This window comes from Carassius auratus, chromosome 45 (assembly GCF_003368295.1).
Source record: "Carassius auratus strain Wakin chromosome 45, ASM336829v1, whole genome shotgun sequence".
Taxonomy (NCBI): domain Eukaryota; kingdom Metazoa; phylum Chordata; class Actinopteri; order Cypriniformes; family Cyprinidae; genus Carassius; species Carassius auratus.
Genome location: NC_039287.1, coordinates 8,430,711 through 8,456,818, shown reverse-complemented (window position 1 = coordinate 8,456,818; position 26,108 = coordinate 8,430,711). Strand labels below are relative to the sequence as shown.

Here is a 26,108-nt window from a genome sequence, read left to right as displayed (position 1 = left end):
AATTAGTTGGGTTAATCTCATGTTAAAACATTTATTTCACATCAAATTAAATAGCACGTCATCACAAGAGTAGAAACTTCTTTAACAATATGCAAGGAAAACAGCCAGGCAACATTTATTAATGTGTTATTATGAGTTAATGTTCAAGTGAGTTCTGATTTAATTTGTGGCACTACAAAGATGTATATATATTGAATGTAGCATAGGCCAGAATGTGAAGCACAGAATGTAAAATGTGCTTTCAGTTTTGTAGTCTTAATGAATGCCATGTAAATTAATATTTCATCCAGAGTGATGCTACAATCTTTTTGTGTAAATCTCTATACACGAATGTCTACAGTGATGGTTTGGAAACACAAAAATCTTCAAATCTGTATCTAACACTGTCCAGTTCTGTAAACATAAGAATAATAATACAACAACATTGCTTTGCACATCATTTCAATATGCTTAAATTTGTATGTATGCAGTGTCACTGACATGACCAAACCATACAATACATAAAAATAATTTTATCACAAAAAGTTTACCTTGTAATAAACACTGTATGTGGTATTTATAATAATTTAAAAGTTCACATTCCATATTTTCATACCTTTATTTATTGTCCTCCCCATCCCTAGCCCTAGACATTTCACAATATTAAAATACACTGTTGTGTAAACATGTTAAATGAAAGCAGATTAGAAGCTACATTAAATATTAATTATATCATTTTTCAAATCATTATAGCAATATAAATGAAATGTACACACACACACAAAAAAATATATGACCTAGAAAATTTTAAGGAATTATATAGGAATATGGTCTATGGCACTGTATGCACAACATAAACTGAAATTAAATTTTAATGCCCTAGCGATCTTGATCATTTAGAATACTCTGAAATCAGACACTTCTGTTGTGTTCCTTCAGAATTTAATGGTTTTGACCACACTAGTAAAGTTTCTCCTCTCCTCTGTTCTTCTTCCACTTGCAGAGGACTAACATCCAAAAGGTCTTCTGGAAGGTCTTGTTGCATAGGGCATAACACATGGGGTTGATGGTGCTGTTGACATAGCAGAGCCAGTAACCCAAATGCCAGAGGGACACTGGGATGCATTCAGAACAGAAGGTGGAGATGAGCACCATGATATTGTATGGGGTCCAGGTGAGGAGGAACGCCAGAAGAATGGCGCTTAGAGTCTGAGCAGCCTTTTTCTCCTTGATGAGGACCATTCTTTTCCGCTTGGTCATCTGGATCTTTAAGTTTGGATCTTCTGGTTTAGTAGAAGTGGATGTGGATGAAGGAGCCTGTGGCTCTGAAGACTGACAATGATCTGTGTTTGTTCTTTCTCCTTTGGGACTACCTTGCAAAGCGGTGATGTCGCTAAGGATCGGCTTGAACTTGTATGACATACATTTTTTATCGTTTGTCTGGGAGCATTTTGCAAGATCACTTAGATACTTGCTGTCTTCATAACAGAGTAGCTGTCCATTTCTATTGGCTTTTGATTCTTGGTTCTTGAATGATTCTCGCGGGGTTGTCTCAGAGATGGACCGCTCGTCATCCTCTGATGATGTGTAACTGTTCAGGGTGCTGACCTGGTCTGATTTTGTCCACAAGTCCTCAGACTGCAATGTTGTCCTAGTTACATAACTCTGGTTGGATGAAGACCATGATGCTTGAGTCCTGTCCCTCTTGTTTTTAAAGCTAAAGCATCGTAGTATTGGCTTTCGTACTTTAGGCTCTTCATGACTGTCCAGCGATGGGTATCCTTGGAGCTCTGCTAAGTTCTTAGTGCGTTTTTCTGTTTCTTTGTAGATTTTGGAATATAAGATTATCATGATGGATACCGGGACATAAAAGGCTGCTATGGCTGTCCCAAAAGTAATTATGGGTTCTGAGAAAAACTGAATCTGGCATTGGTCAGGAGGAACTGTCCTCTCTCCAACAAAGTACTGCCAGCACAGAATGGGTGGAGCCCACAATATAAACGATACCAACCATGCCAAGCCAATCATGATGCCTGCACGTTTCGGGGTCCGTTTAGCCCTGTAGGTAAGTGGTCTTGTAATTGAAAAATATCTGTCAAAGCTGATGACCAGCAAGTTCATTACCGATGCATTACTTGCAACATAGTCAAGCGCCAACCACAGATCACAAGCTATATTCCCTAAAGACCAGTATCCCATAAGAATGTATGACGTGTACAGGTTCATTGAGAACACGCCGATAATGAGGTCTGCAAAAGCTAAACTGAGTAAGTAGTAGTTGTTAACAGTCTTAAGTTGGCTGTTGACCTTGAAAGAAAGAATCACCAGCACATTACCTACTACTGTGATGAGACTCACGACAGCTGATACTGTTGCAATGGTTATAACTTCCAACAGACTGTATGGGGAAGGCAAGATAGTGGAGACATTTCCACTTGCAGTTAAATTTTGAATATCCATGTTCATCCTGTTACCGCTGATCGGTTAGAAAACTCTTGATGAAATTTTCACTGTATTCTTCATGTTCACTTGGCAATGGATAGTCTGAAAACACAATAAAGAGATCGAACACTTTAAAAACAGGAGAATTTGAACAAAAAATGCATGTTTTGTGTGTGAGACACCTATAAACAAATACAGGCCAAACATGTAGCTTACTAAAATAAAGCTTTTCAATTAAAATTCTAAAGGCGAAACACTACAGGCAAAACCATTCTTTTTTTCCTGCACTAGTCAATTTTGGGATCAAGATGTTAGGCTATTCAGCACTACTATATTGTTTCTATAACAAGAAAACATCCAAAATACATATTTAATTGCTAATTTTATTACTTTTTTTTATCTATTTGCATATCTAGTTTTAAATTATTAAAGGCCAACAATCTCCACTTCAGTAGCATTTATATAAACCAAAAGTATTTTAATATTCTTAATATTTTTAAGGCTTTTACAAAGGGGTTTGTTTCTATATAATTCAAAGAGATAAAAATCGAGATCCAAATTCCCCTTTGTAAAAAAACTTTAACAAGGATTTTGAACCTGTCCTTATTCCATGTTCATATTTCATATAATTAAACAGCGCCCCATTTGCATATTTTTTATTAAAAAGAAAAATGTTATTCACCTGTGACATAAATGACTAATTATTTAAAAAGTCTGAATAATTAATAATTTTAGTTTTACACTTTTGAAGTATTTTTTCTTGTAATATGTCAATATGTCTAAGTCAAAGAATTCATCCTTCAAAATATAATGTAATTTACATTTTCTTTACGAATCGAGTATCGAGTCAGATCTCACATGCCCCACACACCACTGGTGCTACGGTTTTTGATACTATTCACACTCATACATTTTTCCCTCAGCATTTTAGATCGGATGCACATTTTTCATTCGATAAACTGAACTCGCATTTACCATTAGGCGGAACTAGTTGGACGGGCGGAACGTTTCCCCAGTGAAAAGGGTTCTCTTTTAAGTGTAACAACTGTTGTGGTGTTACACGATTACAGTCTCGAGTCGAAATTAGTTCTCTAGACTATTTTCAGTTATGGAAGGAAGACGGGGACGCGGTGGGCATTGGAAAAGAGGAGGTGGAGGTGGAGGTGATGCTGAGACCAGCGGTTCAGGAGAGCACAGGGGTCGCGGAAGAGGAGGACCCCACCATCGTGGAAGAGGCAAACGAGATCATCGTAGAGGAAGAGGGCGCGAGTTTGGACCTCCTGCAGACTTTAGAGACTTTCGACGAGTGAGTGACACCCTTTAAAAATATCCACGGAAACCATAGTTTCTGCAGAAATACCATAATCACTGGAAATACGTTATGTTGGGTCAAATAATTGCGTTTATTTTTATCATAATAAAACTGGTATTAATAGACACAAATGGCATGAAAAAAGTGACAAGCATTCAGAGAGTCTCTCACACTGTTTTAATGAGGTTCATTTGATCAATTATTAATTTATGGTAATAAGTAACGGTGCTGTACAATAAAATGTTGACTGGTTAACTTTTAAGGTTTTCATTAATATAATAAAACAACTGGGTTATGTCATGCTTGCTCACTGTCATCCTTTTTCTGATCACTTTCCAGAATCAAGATGACAATGAGAATAAAGAAAACTTTGAGCAAGAGGAAGAGGACAAGACCTTCTCTAGACGAAAGCTTGCATCCAACTGGGACCGTTATAAGGAATCTGAGAAAGAAGAAATTAATGAAGATGTTCCTGCGCAGAGAGGCACAGACTATCATGTCCTCCTCACTTCAGCTGGTAAGACATGACTAGTACCCACTTAGATCTGTGTCATATTTCCCTCGTGCCTCCGATACAGCTCATGCAGGCAAGAGATCAAAACCAAAATTAATGTAGAACAACACTGGTGTTAACCAGCTGTCCTGCTGTGTGCTATTGGCATATGAAAGGGCAATGAGAAGGGCAAAGCTCTATTTCTGTTGCACGGTTGTATTGATTAATGGACTCTTCTCATAAGCAACAGTTTTGCCATGTTTACAAATAGCACAGTGAACTACCATTACTAACCATACAGTTCAAAGTTTGAATTTAATTATTTTTTTTAAGAACTGTGGAGATCGATGTAATGGACATTTTTTGTTACCCATTTATTTATGTCTGCGAAGTTAATACAGAGAGTGTACATTTTGTTCAAGGGCAGGTCATTAACACACAACTGTCTAATTATTAAAAATGAACCATCACAGAGACTTTTGTTCTTTAATGAGCCTTAATCCAGTGCAGAATAAGTTAACATTACGCTGTTCTCTTGAGGGAATTTTCTTTGCTCAATTTGCCTCTAATTTCCCTAATCTGCTTCCTCAAAAGCCACATTGATATTCATGAGATATTTTTGTGTCACCGGTATATATATGTGTGTATATATATATATATATATATATATATATATATATATATATATACCGGTATATATATATATATGTGTGTGTATATATGTATATATATATATATATATATATATATATTAGGGGTGTAACGGTTCACAAAATTCACGGTTCGGTTCGATACGATACACTGATGTCACGGTTCGGTTCGGTAGGTTTTAGATACAGCAAAATGTAAAAACATCTAAACTTTTCAGAATGCCGCAAGCGCACCGTGGGTCATGTGACAAGAACTAACCAATCAGCTTCATCCTTTCCCGTAACAACGTTGAAAGCTCAGCCAAGATGAAGAAACAGCTGATCATAGTTGTATATGGATTGCAGTTTTGAAATAAATTTAGTAGCAGAGCTAGCCTACTGCAAGCGATTTTTAGAGCTGCAAATCCATTTATCCTTTGCTGAAATTTCCGCATCTTCGTGGAGAGAGCACGTCATTGTTGCTTAGCAAAGGCAGATGCCTCACGGGTGCTTCTGCCCGATCGCTTTGGAAAGGAGGAGAAAGACGCGCCTAGCGTTTTCAACGCGTTTTTAGGCGCGATATGTGAACGGCCCCTACGGCGCTCGCTCACTCAGCATGCGCAGAAGGCTCGTTGCAAAATGTCTAATGCATTTAACAGACCAGAAATAGAAGATCCTCCAATAACCAACAGGTCTGGTGTTTGGGTGCACTTTGGATTCCCTGTAAGCTATAATGGTGATGAAGGGGGATAGTTTGTTGCGTGTATGTTTCTCTTTTTTTCCTCTTTTCCCAGATACTGACACAATAAGGTGATGTCGGCGTAAATGAGTTGACATGTTTCAAGTATTCCCGCTGGTGTTTTTTTTTATTCCCGCTGGTGTACCCTATTGTCATGTAGCAGATGCGACCGTTGTTTTTTTTTATCCACCACTCTCTTGCCATCACCATTATAGCTTACAGGGAATCCAAAGTGCACCCAAACACCAGACCTGTTGGTTATTGGAGGATCTCCGATTTCTAGTCTGGTAAACGCACTGGCCACAGCGTACCGTGCATGAACTGCTCGCTCACTCAGCGCGTACTGAGTGAGCTAGCGTCTGATTGAGTAGCCTAACATAAACATATAAGTTGGTGTTTTTTTCTTCTTCGGGGGTGTCAGTGGTGTTGCCTGTTACGTCGTTTGGGTTATTGGGCTACCTTGTTGAACGCATATCATTATATTTCACTTTTTTTTTTCAAATATAATTAATTAGTTCAACGAACCGTTCGGTACATAATGCGTACCGCGTACCGAACCAAAAGCCTTGTGCCGAACGGTTCAATACGAATACGCGTATCGTTAAACCCCTAATATATATATATATACATACATACATACATACAGGTGCTGGTCATATAATTAGTATTATAATATCATCAAAAGGTTTATTTATTTCACTAATTCCATTCAACTTGTATATTATATTTATTCATTACACACAGACTGATATATTTCAAATGTTTATTTCTTTTAATTTTGGTGTTTATAACTGACAACTAAGGAAAATCCCAAATTCAGTATCTCAGAAAATTTGAATATTGTGAAAAGGTTCAATATTGAAGACACCTGGTGCCACACTCTAATCAGATAATTAACTCAAAACACCTGCAAAGACTTTAAATGGTCACTCAGTCTAGTTCTGTAGGCTACACAACCATGGGGAAGACTGCAGACTTGACAGTTGTCCAAAAGACGACCATTGACACCTTGCACAAGGAGGACAAGACACAGAAGGTCATTGCAAAAGAAGCTGGCTGTACACAGAGCTCTGTGTCCAAGCACATTAATAGAGAGGCGAAGAGAAGGAAAAGATGTGATAGAAAAAAAGTGTACAAGCAATAGGGATAACCGCACCCTGGAGAGGATTGAGAATAAAAAACCCATTCAAAAATGTGGGGGAGATTCACAAAGAGTGGACTGCAGCTGGAGTCAGTGCTTCAAGAACCACTACGCACAGACATATTCAAGACATGGGTTGCAGCTGTCGCATTCCTTGTGTCAAGCCACTCTTGAACAACAGACAGTGTTAGAAGCGTCTCGCTTCAAAAAGGACTGGACTGATGCTGAGGTGTCCAAAGTTATTTTCTCTGATGAAAGTAAATTTTGCATTTCCTTTGGATATCAGGGTCCCAGAGTCTGGAGGTAAAGAGGCAAAGGCACACAATCCACGTTGCTTGAGGTCCAGTGTAAAGTTTCCACAGTCAGTGATGATTTGGGGCTGCATGTCATCTGCTGGTGTTGGTCCACTGTGTTTTCTGTGGTCCAAGGTCAACACAGCCGTATACCAGGAAGTTTTAGAGCACTTCTTGCTTCCTGCTGCTGACCAACTTTATGGAGATGAAGATTTTATTTTCCAACAGGACTTTGCACCTGCACACAGTGCCAAAGCTACCAGTACCTGGTTTAAGGACAATGTTATCCCTGTTCTTAATTGGCCAGCAAACTCACCTGACCTTAACCCGATAGAAAATATATGGGGATGCGATATGCCAGACCCAACAATGCAAAAGAGCTGAAGGCCACTATCAGAGAAACCTGGGCTCTCATAACACCTGAGCAGTGCCACAGACCGATTGACTCCATGCCACGCCGCATTGCTGCAGTAATTCAGGCAAAAGGAGCCTCAACTAAGTATTGAGTGCTGTACACGCGCATACTTTTCATGTTCATACTTTTCATTTGGCCCAGATTTCTAAAAATCCTTTCTTTGTATTGGTCTTAAGTAATATTACAATTTTGAAATTTGAAAAAAATATGAATTTAGGATTTTTCTTAGTTGTCAGTTATAATAATCAAAATGAAAAGAAATAAACATTTGAAATATATCAGTCTGTGTGTAATGAATGAATATAATATACAAGTTTCACTTTTTGTACGGAATTAGTGAAATCAACTTTTTGATGATATTCTAATTATATGACCAGAACTGTATGTGTGCGTGTATATATATCACTCATGCATCTCTGTGCAAACATGCATACCAGGATTTGTCAGTTGTTAGCAGCAATCTTTTTCTGTTTGTTGTGGCCAAAACATTAAAGTTGTACTCCACACAAAATCGGAGCACTTGATCTGTTTTGTTGCCCTCCACTTTTTCTCCTGCACATTTACGATTAGTCATCAGTGGTTCAAACTTGCTGATCCCTGTGAATGTGGGTGGAATTTGTATCTGCTCTCCAGAGCAAGTATTGTATCCATGACTTCTGTAATTGTGTATGACAGCTTGTCCATCAAAATGATGTGGTTGTGCTGCTCCACTTGTTTGTCATATGACAACAACAAAAGAAAGCTGGTGTTCATTATAGGACTTTAAAATGGTTCAGTGCTTTCGCTTGACCACTTTGAAGAAGAATCTTTTCTGTCTTTCAAATTTTAACTGTGAAAAATATATTTAAATAATTTGTTTTACTTTGCAAGATATATACAATAAATATGGTCACACCTATTGGTCAAATATTGCAATATAATGACTTCGGCTTAGTTATAAATAGAAAGAAGGCTATTCCGGTTTGTTCAGCTCCACGTCTTTCAAAGTTGCCCGACCTCCCCCTGCGATACTCAACATACTGCCCTTTATCTCATTATGACCCTGCCAGCAGGCTCTGATTAGTGACTGGGGTGGTAACTGACTGATTAGGTACAAAATGAGTGTAATTCAGCTTTCACCGGGGAGTGGAATAAAGTGGGGGAACATCCTTCCCTTGCCCTTGAGTTTTCTCACATATTACCAAAACCATAACTTAATCTGCATTCTTTAAAGGACTGGTTTGCCTAAAAATTCAAATTGTAGTCATTTAAGTCACCCTCAAATTCCTACAGGCTTGGAATGATATGAGGGTGATTAAATGATGATGCAATTTTCATTGTTCCTTTAAAAAAAACTTTTAATCATTTTATGCTCTCCTGCATCCTTATTGCTTTATGCAAATAAGAAGAGAAACAGATACATTAGCAGATGAGTTTTCTTCTGCATCATACCAGGTGCTTGCTCCTGTTTGTTGCCCACAAAGAAGTTTTTTGTGTTTAATCAGTTTAAGTGTGGAAATGCTAATGCATAGAAAACTCATTTTGCCTTCTAAAATGGCTGTAGCAATATCATATGCAACTGAGACAATTTTCCATATGGTATGAATTTTTATTCAGCTGCAAATTTGCCGTGATCTGTTATTATGCATGTCAAGTTATGGTGTCCAGGAGCCCAATCTTTTAGGCAGTCACTGTAAAGAAATCTACATCTGTCACATAACTTCAAATCTGTTTGTTGAGAGGCTTTTTTTTTTTTAGTGTGCAAATTACTGTCTCACAGATGGGTAATTTTAGTAAATCTAATTTCACATCTGATTGGAGATTAATCTGTCAGATCCTCTCAATAACATCTTTGAATTTGGGTAGCATCATCCAGTCCTTGTCACTCTAGCGGTGAACTTGTTGCTAGGGCCAGCTTCATAGGACAATGTTTAAGCACTAGGGCGCTTTTCTTTTTTTTTTTTTGCTCCGTATAAACCTGAAATTCACAATGGTTTGAAGACACACTGTGAGGAAGGATATGGTAGTTGCTGTCTTGTAATAATGATCTCCTTCAGATGAAAATGACGAGAAGCTCCCTCAGAATGCTTTGCATTGATTTCTGGTTTCGGGTAAGGAACCATAATAAACATAGTGCAGAATATTGTATTCACAGGTAATACAAACCTGTATTTACATGTAATTAAAAATTAGTGTGTGTTTGCAGATATAATAATTTTTATGATATAATATTTACCACACAAAGTTATTTTTTTTAATCATTATTTAACACATTTTTACAGCCTTTATTAGTCACATTACATTAATGTTGATTTATACTATGTTAAATTATTAGTATATGTAAAATAAAAAATAAAAATAATATTAACCTAGATAAATAGATGCAAAATTATTGGTAATTGCTAGTGCATTAACTTATGTTTACAAATTGATCCTCATTGAAAGTATATGTTTATTACATTGATTATAGATCATAGCATTAGCACATATATTTATCTATTTAATATTTTTACACTTCACTTTCTATACTTTCTCTGTTGTTTATCTGATCTTCACAAATACTGCTTTTACTATCTATTCAAATCATTTCAGTGGATCTCTGGGATATCCTTAACACATATTTTTTTTTTCTCCAGAATATCTGCTTTTGTGTTCCACAGGTTCAACATGTGGGTGATGAAAATGAAACATAATAAATTTAAAAATGTCAGTCAGTGATATCAGTTGTCTTTCTTTTAATAATGTTCACCTAATATTCAGACCACTAAATTGCCCACTAGTATTTACTACTTTTTCTTATTATAATTCATATGTGTCTTCAGTACTCACTCTTTTCATCATTCAGCCTTGAATTCCGTCTACAGATCTGGCTTGGTCAGACTGTCATCCATCACTCTCTTCATCCAGTAAATTCTATAATCCTCAAAGTGGTAGGAACATGTTCTCCTTTGTTTTTGGAAGGCTTTTCTCATGGAAGAATCAAAGTAAAAAGCTCCGTCTCAAGTTGTGACAACCACACCAAAGTCCATCAAATTGAGTGTTAAGCATCTCTTTTTCTCTCGGTGGTGGACGGTGATGGGGAAATGCTGCTGCCGCTGTTTCTCTGGATGAATATGTGCTGCTCCTGTGGATGCACTGAAAGACACAGATGTGAATGGCTCGGAGGAGGTCATTCCCACTGGGCTGAGATGATCGTCATGATTTGGGGCAGTGAACAACAGGCAGACGCTGAGAATGGGAGGAGGAAGAGGAGTGGGGCTGAACTGAAGCAGAAATGAGGGGATGAAGGTTAGACCGTTCATGCTCGTACTGTAGACAGTGGGGGTGTGTGAAGGGGTGGTATGATGCTCACTGAAACATAATGGAGGCATTAATTACTCTCATTTGACACAGATAGCGTGGCTGTGAGCAAATCGGTGGGTGGAAAGGATGGGTTATCAGGAATTACTGAAGCGAGAGGGTCATTTCATGACTTTTGGTATGTCTGTGAGCGCTACTTCAGCTCAAATCAAAGTAAAATAGTCATCAAAAATATTACAAGCTATTGAGTTTCCTGGTGAATTGATTTTTATATATACTCATACAGTAGTTTTTGCAGTAATTGTCTGGTGTTCAAGAAGTGTTTGTTCCACTCGCTTCACTGTTTGGTGTTTTAAAAAAATATCTCATCTGCAGTTGTTGAATAGCCCCACCTCAAATTTACAAAATTAATTCTAGTCTTTTTTTAAATTCATTATAGTGTTAAAAAATGTTAAAGAAAGTTTTGAAAATAATTTTATATTTATATGCATTTAATTGATACAAAATAATGATTTGCATTTACATTTGTTTTTAACGTTGATAATAATGATTCTTCAGCAGCAAAGCCGCATTTTAGAATGATTTCTGAAGGATCATGTGACATTGAAGACTGGAGGAATGATGCTGGAAACCCAGCTTCCACATCACAGGAATAAACTAGATTTTAATTTGTAATCAAATGTCATATTATTACTGTTTTTACTGTATTTTTTTATCAAATAAATGCATCCTCGATGAGCATAGGAGACGTCCTTTTAAATATATATTTTAAATCTTATAAACTCAGAGCCTTTAAACAAGTGTATCAATTCTGCACTTGCACTATTTTAAGAGGTTAGCTTGAATGAATTTTCATATGAAGATGACTGGACTATGGAAGTGTGGTTTGATCCCTCTAATTCTGCTCTCACAGCTGCATGGGTGTAATTAGTTGCATCACAGGCCATCAAAGGAAGCCTTGAATGATCAATGAAAAGAAACTGATTAAATGCACACAGAGTTAATAGACAGTAAACATGAAGTTTGTCCTAAGTGCAGGAAGCTCAGGGGCTGAGCGAGGACAGCGTGGGCACCATTAATCTGTGTCTTTTGGACTGTGTGTTTGGAAAAGGGTTGTCTGAGCTGGGATTAAGTCCAGATCGACCAATCAGGTCGTTTCTTTTCACCTTTTTCCTTTTTGTCAGGAGCAGCACAATATCACATGTTCATGTCGTACAGTCAGGTTGAAAGGAAATGGCTCATGTAAGATATTGCCATGTAGGGCAGGATTTCCAGGCCTGCAAGTTTATTGATTATAATGAGATCATAATGGAGGATATGAGCTGTATCATGTACCCTGGAGGAGGACTAATAACGAAGAGAATAGATATATAGTGACAGCTCCGCGACGTTTGCCTGCATCTGTGTGTCTGCCGTAATGAAGTATGTCTCCGCTGGGTCTCAGACGGCCAGCAGACACAACTCAGCCCTACAAGCCACATACTTGGTTTACTCTTGCAGAGAGAGCAGTGACTTGAAGGGATATTTCACCCAAACTTTTTTATCTGCTTCCCACCAGGGCATCCAAGATGTAGGTGACTTTGTTTCTTCAGCAGAACACAAACGGAGATTTTTAAGCCAAACCATTGCAGTCTATCACTCTTAGAATGTAAGTGGATGGGAATCACAGCTAAAAATTCAACCCTGCAGCTCGTGACGATACATTGATGTGTAAAGACACAAAACGATCAGTCTGTGCAAGAACCTGAACAGTATTTATAAGGTTTTTGTTTTTTTTTACCTCTGATTTACACAAAGTATGAACTGTCAGAAATCTACTGAGCAATTTGTGTGAATCAGAAGAAAAAAACTATATAAATACTGTTCAGTTTCTTGCACAGACCGATCATTTTGTGTCTTTACACATCAATGTATCATCACGAGCCACAGGGTTTAATTTGCTTTTGTTTTGTTTTTTTGTATGTTTTTAGCCGTGATTCCCATCCACTTACATTATAAGATATAGACTGCAACGGTTTGACTTAAAAATCTCAGTTTGTGTTCTACTGAAGAAACAAGTCACCTACATCTTTGATGCCCTGGGGGTAAACTGAAGAACATGAAATTTTCATTTTTGGGTGAACTATCCCTTTAATACTAAATGTTGCCTGAATTTCATGATCTTGTTCAGCTGTTGACCGCACTTCTTTGTGTCTGTGACCCTGCAGAGAGGGAAAGACATGCTAATTCATAACCAATGACACTGCACCTGTAGGAAACTGCCCCTCCTCCTGACATTCAAGTTTCAAGTTTCATTTATTTCAGGAATATATGGCCTCTCGGCCCATAGTTCCACAAATGTCATGACATGGCAGATAATCTCTTTTTCGTTCCTTGATATATATACAGTGCTAACCGCCATGCATTCTCAGAATCACAAATACTTGGCACATCTTTGCAGACATCACCCACAAGGACAAGTTCACTAAAATATTTCTTGCGTAAATCTCTATACAAAGGACAAACATACAAAAAGTGCATCTCATCTTCAATCACAGAAATATTTGTTAAATTACAATAATGACAGATTCTTTCTGCAACTGGTGTATTACTCCATCTACCCGTTTCTATAGCTAACTGATGGCTTGAACATCTGAACAAGAATAATGATCGTACCAGTTGCCTATTATACACAGACGTAATGTAGCTCTCTTGTATTAACAAAGACTTGCATTGTGAGTATATGTTTAGTTTGTTATTTTCTAAAACTGATGCATACCATGCCTCATGTGCTTTTTCTTTCAATCTTTGATTTAGAACAGCTGTAAATGTTCTTATATCACCTACACTTTGAGCCTCCCAAGTAGCTAAAAAGCCATAAAAATTCAATAATACTCTAATATTCGTAACCCAAGTTTTTCTACCTACTTTATCTAATTCTAAAAGCATATTGTAGCATTTTCTTGGATAGCGATGATCAGGCATTGACACTAATTTTATCCAATACATAATACATCTTTTCATATAGGAGGTCGACAATGCAAATCTTCCCAGGTCACCCAAAACCGCTACATTACTTACACTTGTGCTGACACACAAAAGTTTTTTACAAAAAGACACTTGAACATTCTCAATACATTCAACTGGTTCGAAGCCCCATATTTCACAACCATAATACAGTATAGGTGCAACCATGCGATCAAACAAAAACAGAGCTTGCGTGTAGCTAATTTTTTGTTTACGGATAAACTTTAGCAAGGAAAACATTGCTTTCTTGCCTTGGCTTGCTAAATGCTGACGGGTTTTCCACCATGACAATTTTGGTGTAAACCACATACCAAGATACTTGTAACAATTAACTACTTCTATCTGTTCTTCAGCAAAATACCATTTTTCATTTTTGTTCAAATGTCCCCCTCTTCTAAAGACCATAATTTTTGTTTTACTCAAGTTCACTCTCATACCATAGAACTTACAGAATTTTTCCAACTGTTCAATCTGTCTCTGTAACCCTCCAATTGTATCTGCTACAGTGGCCATATCATCAGCATACAACAATGTTTGCACTTCTGTCATCATTTCAATCTGAATACCTTTACAATTTTTCTTTAGCATTGTTATGTATTCATTTAGAAAAAGAACAAACAAAAAAGGGCTCACCGTGCAACCCTGTCTCACCCCAATGGTACAATCAAAATATTCTGATAAACCTTCATTTCCTTTCACACATGACTTAAGTTTGGAATACATAGATTTTAATACATTAAATACTTTCCCACCAATACCATTCTTAATGAGAATAAAATACAAAAGAGTATGTTGAACACTATCGAAAGCTTTAGAAAAATCAATAAATATACAATACATCTTTCCTTTTTGCTTTGTAATATATTTCTGAACCATTGACTGTAAAATAAAAATATTATCTATTGTGGAATAACCAGACCTGTATCCTGCTTGTTCTTCAAAGAGTATATTATTCATTTCTGCATAGTGCACTAACCTCGTATTCAGGATCTTTGTAAAAATTTTACCTAGTACGTTAAGCAGTGAGATTCCTCTATAGTTCTCCACATCATTTTTATCACCATTCTTATATAGAGGACAAATCACAGCTTCACACCAGGACTCTGGGAAATCTCCTGTTTCTAATATTTTGTTATATAAAGAAAGCATTATGGGACATAGCGTATGTAGAGCTACTTTTATCATTTCAATTATAATACCATCCGGTCCAGGGGCTTTTCCATTACTCATTGACATAATAGCTTTAAAGACCTCATTATACATAATATTACTGTCCAAAATTTCATCTCGATTAAAAACTGTAGTATCATGATTGTTTACACAGTCTGTAACAAAGATTTCAAAATCAACATCTAAGTTACATTTTGACTCCGATAACAACTGCATAAAATATTCTAACCACTTAAAGTGTTCAATGTTATTAGATTGTTTGCTGGCCCCTCTAAAGCTCTTAATTTTCTTCCACAATTGTTGTGTTTTCATGTCACCCTGCAACATATTACCTAAGGTATTGTAATTGTACTGTTTTTTCTTTCTATCACATAATTTTTTAAATATACTTCTCTCAACAATATAACTCTTCAGATTTCTCTCATTACTTATTCTTCTAAAGAGATTTAGTGCAGTATATTTAGCATATTTCTGGCATGAACAATCTTCGTCCCACCATTGTGGTTGGTTCCTTTTAAGTGTAGATTTTTTAATCAAAAATTTTCCTGCCTCATGTAGACAATCTGTCAGGATTTTAGTTGCTATTTTAGTGTTTTCTTCCACTGCTTTCCCAAACTCACATATAAAATTATTATTAAATAGATAAGATAACCTTTGTACAAACTCCCTTTCACTATCTATTCCCCATTTAAATCTTATCCAGGGTTTTACATTACCATCTATCTTCGTTTTTATTCTTGATTCAATGCTATTTATCCTCATAGTATACAGTAATGGGAAATGATCAGAAATATCCACGTGTAAGATTTCAAAATCCTTAACATGTGTAAAGAGATCACTAGAGATAATAAAATAATCGATCACACTGCATCCTGCAGCTGATATAAATGTGAATTCTCCATCAATATCTTTACCAACTCTTCCATTAACTAAATGAATATTTAGATTGCGGCACATATCTAAAAGACAGCGACCAAACGTATTAATCACCTTATCTTTTGATTTTCTGTGCCATTCAAAATAATCATTAGTGTAATAACTGCCACAGGCTATATATTCAGAGTCATCACACTCAATGTAATCACATTCATTACCTGTTCTAGCATTAAAATCCCCTGCGATGATAAGTTTTACATCTTCTCCAAATTGATCTAGCACATTTAAGATTTCATTTTCCAAGGAAACAATACCATTTTTCTCTTCTCTCTTTCTATATGAGCTAGATCCCTCTGGGAAAATATAAGTGAAAATAAGGACAGTGTTATCTTCGAATAACCCACTCTCTTTGTCAGAATATAGAACTACACAGTCAGTTGCTTGTACACAAATCCTATAGAGATATTTCACAATAGAATCATGTACATATACACAAATACCTCCAATATTACGACCAAATGTTGACACTCGCTTATGCACGAGACGAAAACATGTATAATCAGTCAGTAAGTTGCAAAACTCAGTCTCATCTTGTGACCAGACTTCACTCAAACATATGACAGAGTTTCCATTCAGAGTGTCCAATAACTCACTGTTATTGACCTTTGTCTTTAACCCGTGAACATTCCATGCCAATACAGTGAGTTCATTTGGGCCGAGGCCGTCATCCTACCTTACGAAAGTTTCAGATGGTCTTTCTTTATTCGTTTCAATTTCAATCACGGACTCCGACTCTGTGTCATAAGTTAACATTTTACCGTCCACAAATAATTTGTCGAAACGAAGTGACATCCGTGTGTTTGGTTGAGTTTGTCGTAGAGTTTGCATGTAGTTAACCAACTTTCTCCGTATCTCACGCACACGAGCACTGAAGTCCTCTGACACCCTAATTCGATTGTTTACTTCATCTTCACTACTTCGTTCACGCCATTCCCGAGTTTTTTGTCTTGCCTTGTGTAGAATCTCTTCCTTGTCTTTCCACCTTGTGAAACGAACCACCACCGGCCTTGCTCTCCCATGCGATCTTTTCCCAACCCGGTGAGCGCGTTCAATCGGTAGTTCCTCGTCGCTTTTGGCTCTTTCCACACCAAAGTATTCAGCCGCGTGTTCCCGTATCTTTTTCTCACTCTCTTCCCATGTTTCCCGATCCGATTCTGGGATACCATAAAAGACAAGGTTATCCCGCCTGCTTTGGTTTTCCATGCGATCATACCTCTCCTGAAGTTCGGCATTTTCCTGTTCAAGTCTCTCCACTGTTTCCACAAACTTTTCCACCAACTCTTTTAAATCCATGACTTCTTTATGAAGTGATTCAATCTGCGTGAGAGTGTGAGGTTCGTTTGGTTCTAAACCACCTGCCGCTCCAAACAGTGTTGTTTGCCGCGTTGTTCTCTCCGGCCTAAACGTTGTGTCTACGACACCACGCTTGCCTCTCGCGGGACCGGGATTTTCCTCCACATCGCCCGCTAAGATTAAAAGAAGGCAGATTGCTACCGCTAGCCGCAGTCCGCCCGCAAACACGCCGTTATGGAGTTTTATTGTGGCTATCTTGACCTTTTCTTTGGACGCTGGCTGAGAATACCGTCCTATTCTCTGCCTCCATTGTTCAACGGTGATCCCCATGTCAGGTGTAACCTTCCAACAAACACCAAAAAAAAATGTCCTCCTGACATTCTCTCCTATATTTGAGTTCCTTGGACCTCCACCTGGTACTGTCAGTTTCACCAGCTGGACCAAAAATGACTGTACCCTGGTGGGCCAAAGCACTCTATATAGTCTCTAATACCCTCATACCTCTTGTTGGAAAGCAACAGTCTTATCTTGCACAGACTCAGCCATTGAATTGATTGATTGGTGATATAGGATATTAATTTTACATCTTTGTTTTTTCCGAATCTGAGCCCAGTTGATTTAAGCCCATGTGCCACAGGAGAAATCATACTCCAAATATGTAGCTACAGCTGTATAGAAGTGAAGCTTTTTCAAAAGGGAAGTTGTCTGCAGCCTGCTCAGTATGATCGCACAAAGTGTGTTTTTGTTTTTTAAGCACAAACTGGTGTTTCTGTAAGAATACTGGATCTGTCTTCACTTAAATGCTCAGTACCTGCGCTGTGTGCCAGTGTTTTCTGATCACGTACATACTGTGACTGTAGTCCCTTGCATCTAGCATTGGACAGTAATTATGATGCGGGGGTTTGTGTTTGCACCCACACAGAGTATCAGAATGTCATCTCTGCAATAACACGCAACGATAACAGCCACTGTGTTAATGACTGTGTGTCTCTCTTCACTCGCTCTCCTCTCTCTCTGCTGTTGTTACCATTACGCCTGGGCAATTTGCATGAGGCTCATTATTTTAAAACTATTTTGTACCTTCAGACACCTTTATGAGTGTTTGGAAGAGCAACAGATGCCAATTGTTTTTAATTATTTCCATATTGGCTTTCTCTATCTTTTCATCTGTCCACTGTAAGTTACTCCTTGTGAGTTCCTGTTGCTGAGAGACGATTGTTCCCTTTTGTCACATCACTGAAATGTGGCAGCTTTTTTCAAACTGTGTTTACAGGTTAAAGGTTCAAGTGACACTTTTGCATATGTATGGTTGTGTAGTGATAGCTTTTAGATATAAATAGCCCGAATGGTCCAATATTATGTCCCCAATGATCCTGTTTTATAATGCTGCCAGGAAATGGTCCTGATTGTCCCTTCGGGTTCATGTATGCCGTGAGATGCATTATTTGGGGCAGTGTTGTTATTTGGGTCATGAAGTCGATGAAGTTTTTAATGGGTGTTGTCAATACTTCAATTTATTCCTCTGTAGTATCGATTCTGGGTTGGGAGGTCTATCATAAGAGATAAAAAAGAAATTAATCAAGATATTTTTGTATGCCATTGGTACTCACACTCACTTAGATCTGTCTCGAAATTGATTGCAGTCCAAATTTTGTATTTTGGTTTTGAATGATCTAAAACAGTGTTATTATCATGTCACAGTTATTAAATCTATATCAAATATTAAGTAAACAAATACATTACTCTTATAAATAATACATTTATTAATGGCAAGTTTATTTATATAGAACATTTCAAATATAATTGTAATTCCAATTGGTTTACATAAATGATAAAAAAAGCAAAAGATATGACACTATTTTTTTAAGTATTAAAAGAAATGTAAAAACAATATGGAAATATTATTTTACGTAATTAAATAAAATTTATTATTTAAACCCTTATGTCATGTTCTGGTCATTATGAGCTGAAGAGGATTTTCGTTTTCCCAAAAATCCTAGTTAATGTTATTGCATTAGGCTAAATTATTTGTATTTATTTTTTGGCTTTTTTATTTTTATTTTTTTTTACTTTTTTAGGATTCCCCCACCCCCACCTTTATTACACGTGCAGTGTTTCTGTTCAAAAATGACCAGCCTACAAATAAAAACTTGTTTTGCTTCTATAATTGACTTCAATCTTTTTATTCCAGATTCTACGATTCCAAAAAGAAATGCACAACCTGTGCTATTTGAAAGAAAGATTTGGTGATAATATAGCATACTAAGAGATTTAAAAGAAGTATTTAAAAGGCTGATCATTTTTCACCAGGAACACCAAATTAAGTAAAAGATTTTTGGCATAGCACAATGGTTAAGTCATTTGATCTTGATTAATTTATTATTACTTTTATTATTATGTTAATTTGAATGTTATAATTTTATAATATTATAATATCTTTGTAATATTTACATTTATATAATATTTTCCTCTCTTAAATGTTGTTTCTGAAGGTGCTTCTCCTTGCTGCAGTGTGTTTTCTTTGTGTTCATCATGAGGAAAACCACCTCCTTGCACATTGAGTGCTTGATTCATCTCTATGGAAATAAATGACTCTTCTAAATCCCTATTAAGATGAGCCACAGCTGTCTGCATATCTGATGATCAGTTCAGCCCAGCGTCCCAGCTGCAATACAGCCCCACTTGTAGAAGGTGCACACACAGACACAATGAGAGTTATGTAACTTTGAGTGGTTTTTAAGTTTAATGTGAACATGAAAGCAGAATACTACTACCCTTGTAATCTAGTTCAGGTTGGATTCTGAAAAGAACTCTGAATAACCTCCGCTGTTGGTTCTTCTCTTTCTTTCTTTCTTGTAATTTATGGTCCAATTACTTACTGCCATTTATCTGAATAGATGTGCTTTCCCCCCCCCTCTTTTTCTGGTTTAGGAAGCTCAGACCACTTTATAAACCTAATGATTTGAAGGTTACACAACAGTTTGTTCAGTATCTTTCAAGCTAACTGATCAGAACCGAAAGCAGAGCTTAGACTTTTAATGATTTGAGGGGAAATATTTTCACACATTCCACACAAATGTCCAAGCAGTGTCACATTTAAAGATATGTTTTCAAATGAACCAAGTCTTTCCTTTCAAGTCTAGACACTAATAGGAGACTGTTGGTGTTCTCCTTGGCAGCTGTGTCGAAGCGTATAGTAAATAACAGTCTTATTGTTTAGAATTCTCGGCTTGAAATGTTTTAATTGCAATCACCACAGACTGATTTATTTTGATGGTTCCGTTCATTATGCAGTTGCTTTGTGTTAATTGGCGACAAAGCAAATTAGCAGCTTCTTCCAAAAGTGCCATTTAATGAGTAGCAGTGTTCATGCTCTGTCGAATGGTGTTGGGCTTGTAGGTCCACAACATTCTGTGGTCCTGGTGTCAGTGTTTTACAGGGCCCTTGAAAAAGCAAAGAACGCTAGCCAGATTTGGGCTGGCAGGCTGCATGCGTGATGCCACTCTCTGGGAGGAAATGACCTGTACTTGTAGCGCTGCTTCCTGTGCCGCCGCTCTCCCTCATTCAGAGGACGGCAGCCTGCAGAGAGGCACACATCTGTCACACTGACATTATGCCAGCCCTGCACCAGAGCTGCTACTGTCGACTTATGGTTTGTTACTGTTTATTGCGTATATGTTATTAGGTTATGTAAGAAGTAGGGATGCACATTCTCAATATCAACTAGTTTATTTTTTTTTAATAGGCCAGCATTGGAAGCCGCTTCAAGCCAGTTCTGGAAATTATCTGTCTGTGCACTATATTCATATAGAATATCACATGATAGCTCTGTGTGAGGAACCTATTTAATATTTTGTTATTGTGATTAACTGAATTAAGCTTATTTAATTCATGTTTAAAAAGTTAGTAAAGTTAACATATTATATTTCATTTTATAAGCAATTTACAAAATTCTTAACCATGTTCAACTCTTATTTTCTTTCCATTTACCAGTTGCTTTTGGTTATTCATTTGACGTGTACATCCGATGTCCAATGTCATTTTTTTAAGAATTTTTTTTCCTAATTTAGAAGTTAAACCCGAGTTTGAAAAGTTATTTATCATTCATTTGAAATGAAAAAAAAAACATTCTTAAAAAATGAAAAGGTTATTTTATTTTTACTACTATTTGAATTTTACCGTAGTTTAAACTGAAAGAATTAGAACGTTTGTTTGTTCACAGCATTTGATTCACATTCCTGTAAAACATATACACTTTCTTTATGCAGCATATTGTATTTTTTACTTTTGATTTTGGGGTGAAATATGACCTGGAATGACTGAGTAAATAATTGAGTAAACTGCTTTTAATTAATTATAGTCTCGTCATGTTAAATTGAGATTTGCCCATTATGCACAAAAGCTTTTATTTTATCAGATGTTTGAATAAAAGACAAATGCATGCAGTCATGCTGTAGCACTGAATATCAGTATTCCTAATCTGTAATAACGCTCAGTTACATTTGACAGTTTATCAGCCATAACATAAAAATAATTATTTTTTATAAATAAATACTTTTGACATCAGCCAATACACTCTATTTTTTCTATACCTACTGAACACCACTAAAGCTACATTGAGCCTCGGCGCACATGCTGACAGAACCTTTGCTCATTGTTATGGCAGCAGTTTTCATGGCGCTGTCACTGCCAGTGAAGGAAACATGATGAAATCGCCTGGACGGCATCTCCTGTCCGCAGCTCCACAGCCCACTCATAACAGCGCTTCTACACTGATCACATCAGCACTACGTGCTTGCCAGTCTGCTCCGCTTTAACACGAATCTTGTTTCCTGTGACGTCGCTTCTGAGTCAGTGCATGCTCTGTAGACAATATTAAATAGTAATGTTTTTTTTAGTTGCAGCTGTTCATCTTAAAGTGTTTTCTTTATCTGTTTAACACTTATTAAATGAAGTGGCAGAATGCTTCTGAAGTGCTCTTTTGAAGCAGGATCGCTCCTCTTGACCTTGAGACCCTGCTCTATATCATCCGTGTCAGTTTGGCCAACTGCAGTTGGCAAGTGTGTCTTTAGTGAAAGAGGCGAGAGACGGAGAGTATTGTGCTTCACCCTGGCTGGGACAGCTGTGCGTGACAGACCCACGGCTCCTTTCTTCAGCTGTCCCAACTTGCTGCCGCCTCAGAACTCACGCTGCTTGTGTCAAGGTGAAAGTGACTTCAAAAGATGACACGTGTTCAGCTGCTGCTGTGAAGGTGTGCAGTGAACACTGTTTACAACATGGAGATCTGAGAGTTGGTTTTCTTGGCTGTGTTATTATGTCCTAGTTAAGATTGAACTAAGATAATTGAAAACAAGAGTTTTAAATATGATTAATGCTTGTTACTGCAATACAGAGTGAGCTATAATACAGTGGTTATTGTTAATGAAAACTAATAAAAAATGTTAAAGCTTAAAAAATACCGGTACTTGAACATAAAAACACAAAACAAACTTGAAATTATTAAAATAAAGCTAAAGCTAAGTATTAAATAAAAATATGAATAATACTAAAATAGACCAGCTTTAGTATTTTTTTGAATATATTTTTTAACAGTGTACATAATGTGATCTACATTATTTTTATAATATTGATTTTATATATTAAATTAAACCAAGTATTATTATTATTATTCACAATATATTGTTCATAACATTTAATAATATTAATATAAATGTACTGTTAAATATTAATAATACATATTTATGTTAATTTAGACTTTTTACTTTTTAATATGAAATATAAAAAATACTACATTAAAAAAAGAACTAAAAGTGGCATATCACTAATTCTAACTAAATTCAGTCAAAGCTTCCTGAAAGTGCTGAAGTAAAACGAAGACATTAGCTGCTGACTCACTATTTGTACTTGGGTTCAGTTCTATTTTTCAATATAAATTAAGTAATTTTTTATTATTATTTTATTATGTATTATCTGTTTTTCTGTTTTAGGGGACTCGTTCACACAGTTCAGGTTCTCTGATGAGAAGGACTGGGAGATGGACTCACTGGCAAAAAATCAGGTGCATAAGTCATTTCATAAATAGTTTTCCAGCACAATCATTGAAATCCTATTGAGGAAATACGCTCACACGGTGGATTTCTTTAGATTCCAGCTCTGTTTATAGACCTGCCAGCTTTAACTCAGTCACTTCAAGAGCTTCCACTGCACACGAGACTGAACCTGGAGGCTGAGCTTGTGCAGGTGATTCAGTCACCTTTCTTGTTGGAATACTATGAAACACTTAGTTGTACCTGTAAAGAATGTAGTACTAGCGATTGAATCTGTTTCAGGTGACGACTCCTGTTGAACTGCCGTCCGTGACAGTGCCTCGCAGAACTGACTCGACTCTAACAGCTGGACTGAAAGCTTCTCCAGCAGGCCGAGAGCCAGGCCTGGACGTTTCCTGCAGCATGAAGCCTGTTTCAGTCACCACACCGACTATCAGTGTCACCACAGCCGTCCCTCCAGCCACAGATGATGCTGACCAGGAGCTCGACCTTCTCCTCAACTTACAGAAACCCATCACAGAAATGACTTCAGCTGAATCCCTCGCTTCAACAGACGATGTGCCAAACACCCCAGTACAAGGTTGGTATATATTGTGTGTATGTGTGTGTGTGTGTCTTTTGAACTTTCCTCTTTTTTTTTTTCTTGACCAGTAAGTCAGAATATCAGAATGAGTTCTGAAGGATCATGTGACACTGACTGCTGAAAATTCAGCTTTATCATCACAGGAATAAAGTACAAAAAAAAATAGTAGTATGGTAATAATGGTAAATATATTTCAGAATATTACTGTTCCAACTGTAACTTGTCAAATAAATCCAGTCTTGGCATAAGCGACTTTTCAAAAATAAATAACGCACACCCAAAACGTTTTCAAAGTAAGTTCCTGAACACTGATGTGAAAATGTGATTTTATTGCCTCGACAGGATCGGAGGAAGAAGAGAGAAAAGTTCAAATAGCTGACATGAAAGAGACAAAGCCAGAAGAGGAAAGTGAAGCTAAACCTACTCAGCAGGAAGTGACAGAAGACGATCTGGAGGACTGGCTGGACAGCATGATCTCCTGAACCTGATCCCAGAGAAGCTGACTGACACTGCTTGCTAATGCTGACATAGCGAGACTTCTGTCTGGACGTGAACATCATACAGCACTTCATTAAGTCTTATAATAGCCAAGACTAATTCATCATGTGGAACATAAAATGCTTCATCAATATATTACTCATAAAACTGATGTAATGCTGTGTAACAGTTTCACACCCATCATATTCTCACTCATCATTTGACTCCCAATTAAAACCAACAATGACCAACTGGGATTTATTGCATTAGCTACTTTATTTTCATTCCCCCTGCTCAAAACAAATGCAAATCACCAAAGCTACTACACAAATACAAATGGCCATACAACAGCAGTTTACAGGATTGACTTCTGTTCAATAAATGTAATCGTTTTTGTCCTCGTATGGAGATTCCCATTGTTTTGCAATCGCACTTTATAAATGATCAGGCAAACACAATTTCTGTTATTTAACCTTAACCAAACATTTAAAAGGCAGTGTAATCTTTACTTATGAGCAAACATCAACTGAAGCTACAAAACTACTAATCCAGATGAGACAGTCAATGATAGTCTAAACTAAAATGCAAACTAGCAAAACATACGAGCAGGAACAAACTGTTTGCATAGTCTCTTGTCATAAGGCACTTTTCTGCATGAGAAACAGCTAGCGGACTGAAGCAGATGATCATTATATTCTCTTTCCACCAGTCAGATTACCATCTTTAAAGGCATTGCACATTCTTCATAGTCTCTTTTTATTTTTATTTTTATTTTTATTTTTTTAATCAAACAGGCATAAATTTTATTTGGCACTCACTTGATACTATTCTTGTGCATATTTGTGTAGACATTCATTCAACATCAAAAACGAAAATATGTTAACATCTCATCTCACAAGTTTGTGTGCATTAGTGAGTTAAGCAAATGAGGCTATTTCCCATGTTTGTTTGTTTTTTAAATCGAACATGGCTTTGTGTCTTAATTTGGCAATGTGTGCTACGTTTTTTTTATTTATTTTTTTGCACTTGAGTTCACATTTTTGGCTTGATCACAACGAGTTATTTGTGGTGTAAAACAATTGAGGTTTTTCTTGATTGGATGAATTAGTGAGCAGCCTATGATGAGAGCTAGTTGAGGATGTTGTGTCCAACTTGTACAAAGTCCTAAAATTTGTGTGGATATTAGGAGCTCATATAGGTTGGAGTGTGTGATTTCTCTAGCCCAGCTGGTCCTCGTACTGCTTCCGGAAACAGTCTCCGGCAGGGAAGAAATCCCAGCACCTCTCCTGATACATCTTCCAAACATACGATTCCTGTAATAGAAGGATAATATGAAGATATAATTGATGAAATGGCATACGCTAACATACAAAGGTCTGGGGTCATATTTTTTAAAAAAAAGAAGAAATTAATACTTTTATTTAGCAAGGATGCATTAAATTGATTGAAAATTAAAGACAATTATAATTTGACAAAAAAAAAAAATGCTGTTCTTTTGCTCTCTATTCATCAAAGATTCCTTAGAAAATAAATAATCTTACCACAAAAATATCAAGGAATGCTTTCAACATAAATGTTTCTTAAGCACCAAATCAGCATATTAGCATGATTTCAGAAGGATCATTTGAATGTGAAAACGAGTAAATTCAGGTTTGACCTCACTACACTACCTTTTGGCTCATAAGTTTACATACCCCTTGCAGAATGTAAAAAAACATGTTGGATCATGAAAATTGCATGTTTTTTTTTAAGCATTAATTCATCTAATAAATAAATACCTTGTTCAGGACAGTACTAAATAAAAAATAGCATGCACGTTTCATGATCCCTCTTATTTAGGTTTTAACATTTTGCACATTCTGCGGGGTATGTAA

At 36.8% G+C, this 26,108-nt stretch overlaps 3 protein-coding genes across 3 annotated transcripts in view; 1 reads left to right on the top strand and 2 right to left on the bottom strand.

The window, feature by feature from the left end:
- Positions 1–786: 786 nt before the first annotated feature.
- On the bottom strand, positions 787–11,357 carry LOC113063121 (muscarinic acetylcholine receptor M5-like). Its single transcript, XM_026233301.1, has 2 exons — positions 10,252–11,357; positions 787–2,523 (listed from the first exon to the last, which is right to left on the bottom strand). The coding sequence occupies exon 2, from the start codon at positions 2,443–2,445 to the stop codon at positions 940–942; it is 1,506 nt and encodes a 501-aa protein (XP_026089086.1). The 5' UTR covers positions 2,446–2,523; positions 10,252–11,357; the 3' UTR covers positions 787–939.
- On the top strand, positions 3,462–24,491 carry LOC113063122 (cell death regulator Aven-like). The gene is made up of 6 exons (XM_026233302.1): positions 3,462–3,727; positions 4,073–4,250; positions 23,115–23,185; positions 23,272–23,367; positions 23,457–23,754; positions 24,100–24,491. Exons 1-6 carry the CDS (start codon positions 3,530–3,532, stop codon positions 24,237–24,239), a joined length of 981 nt encoding a protein of 326 aa, XP_026089087.1. The 5' UTR covers positions 3,462–3,529; the 3' UTR covers positions 24,240–24,491.
- Positions 24,492–26,108, bottom strand: part of ryr3 (ryanodine receptor 3) — a 65,003-nt gene continuing 63,386 nt past the window's right edge. The window contains exon 101 of the mRNA XM_026233304.1: positions 24,492–25,547. Within this exon, the coding sequence (XP_026089089.1) occupies positions 25,452–25,547 (96 nt within the window). The 3' untranslated portion in view covers positions 24,492–25,451. The remainder of the gene's footprint in view (positions 25,548–26,108) is intronic.

Coding starts and splice junctions, on each gene's coding strand:
- LOC113063121 (XM_026233301.1), bottom strand. CDS start 2,445: ATGAACATGGATATTCAAAATTTAACTGCAAGTGGAAATGTCTCCACT.
- LOC113063122 (XM_026233302.1), top strand. CDS start 3,530: ATGGAAGGAAGACGGGGACGCGGTGGGCATTGGAAAAGAGGAGGTGGA. Junction 3,728..4,072: donor ACTTTAGAGACTTTCGACGA/GTGAGTGACACC, acceptor ATCACTTTCCAG/AATCAAGATGACAATGAGAA. Junction 4,251..23,114: donor TGTCCTCCTCACTTCAGCTG/GTAAGACATGAC, acceptor TTTCTGTTTTAG/GGGACTCGTTCACACAGTTC.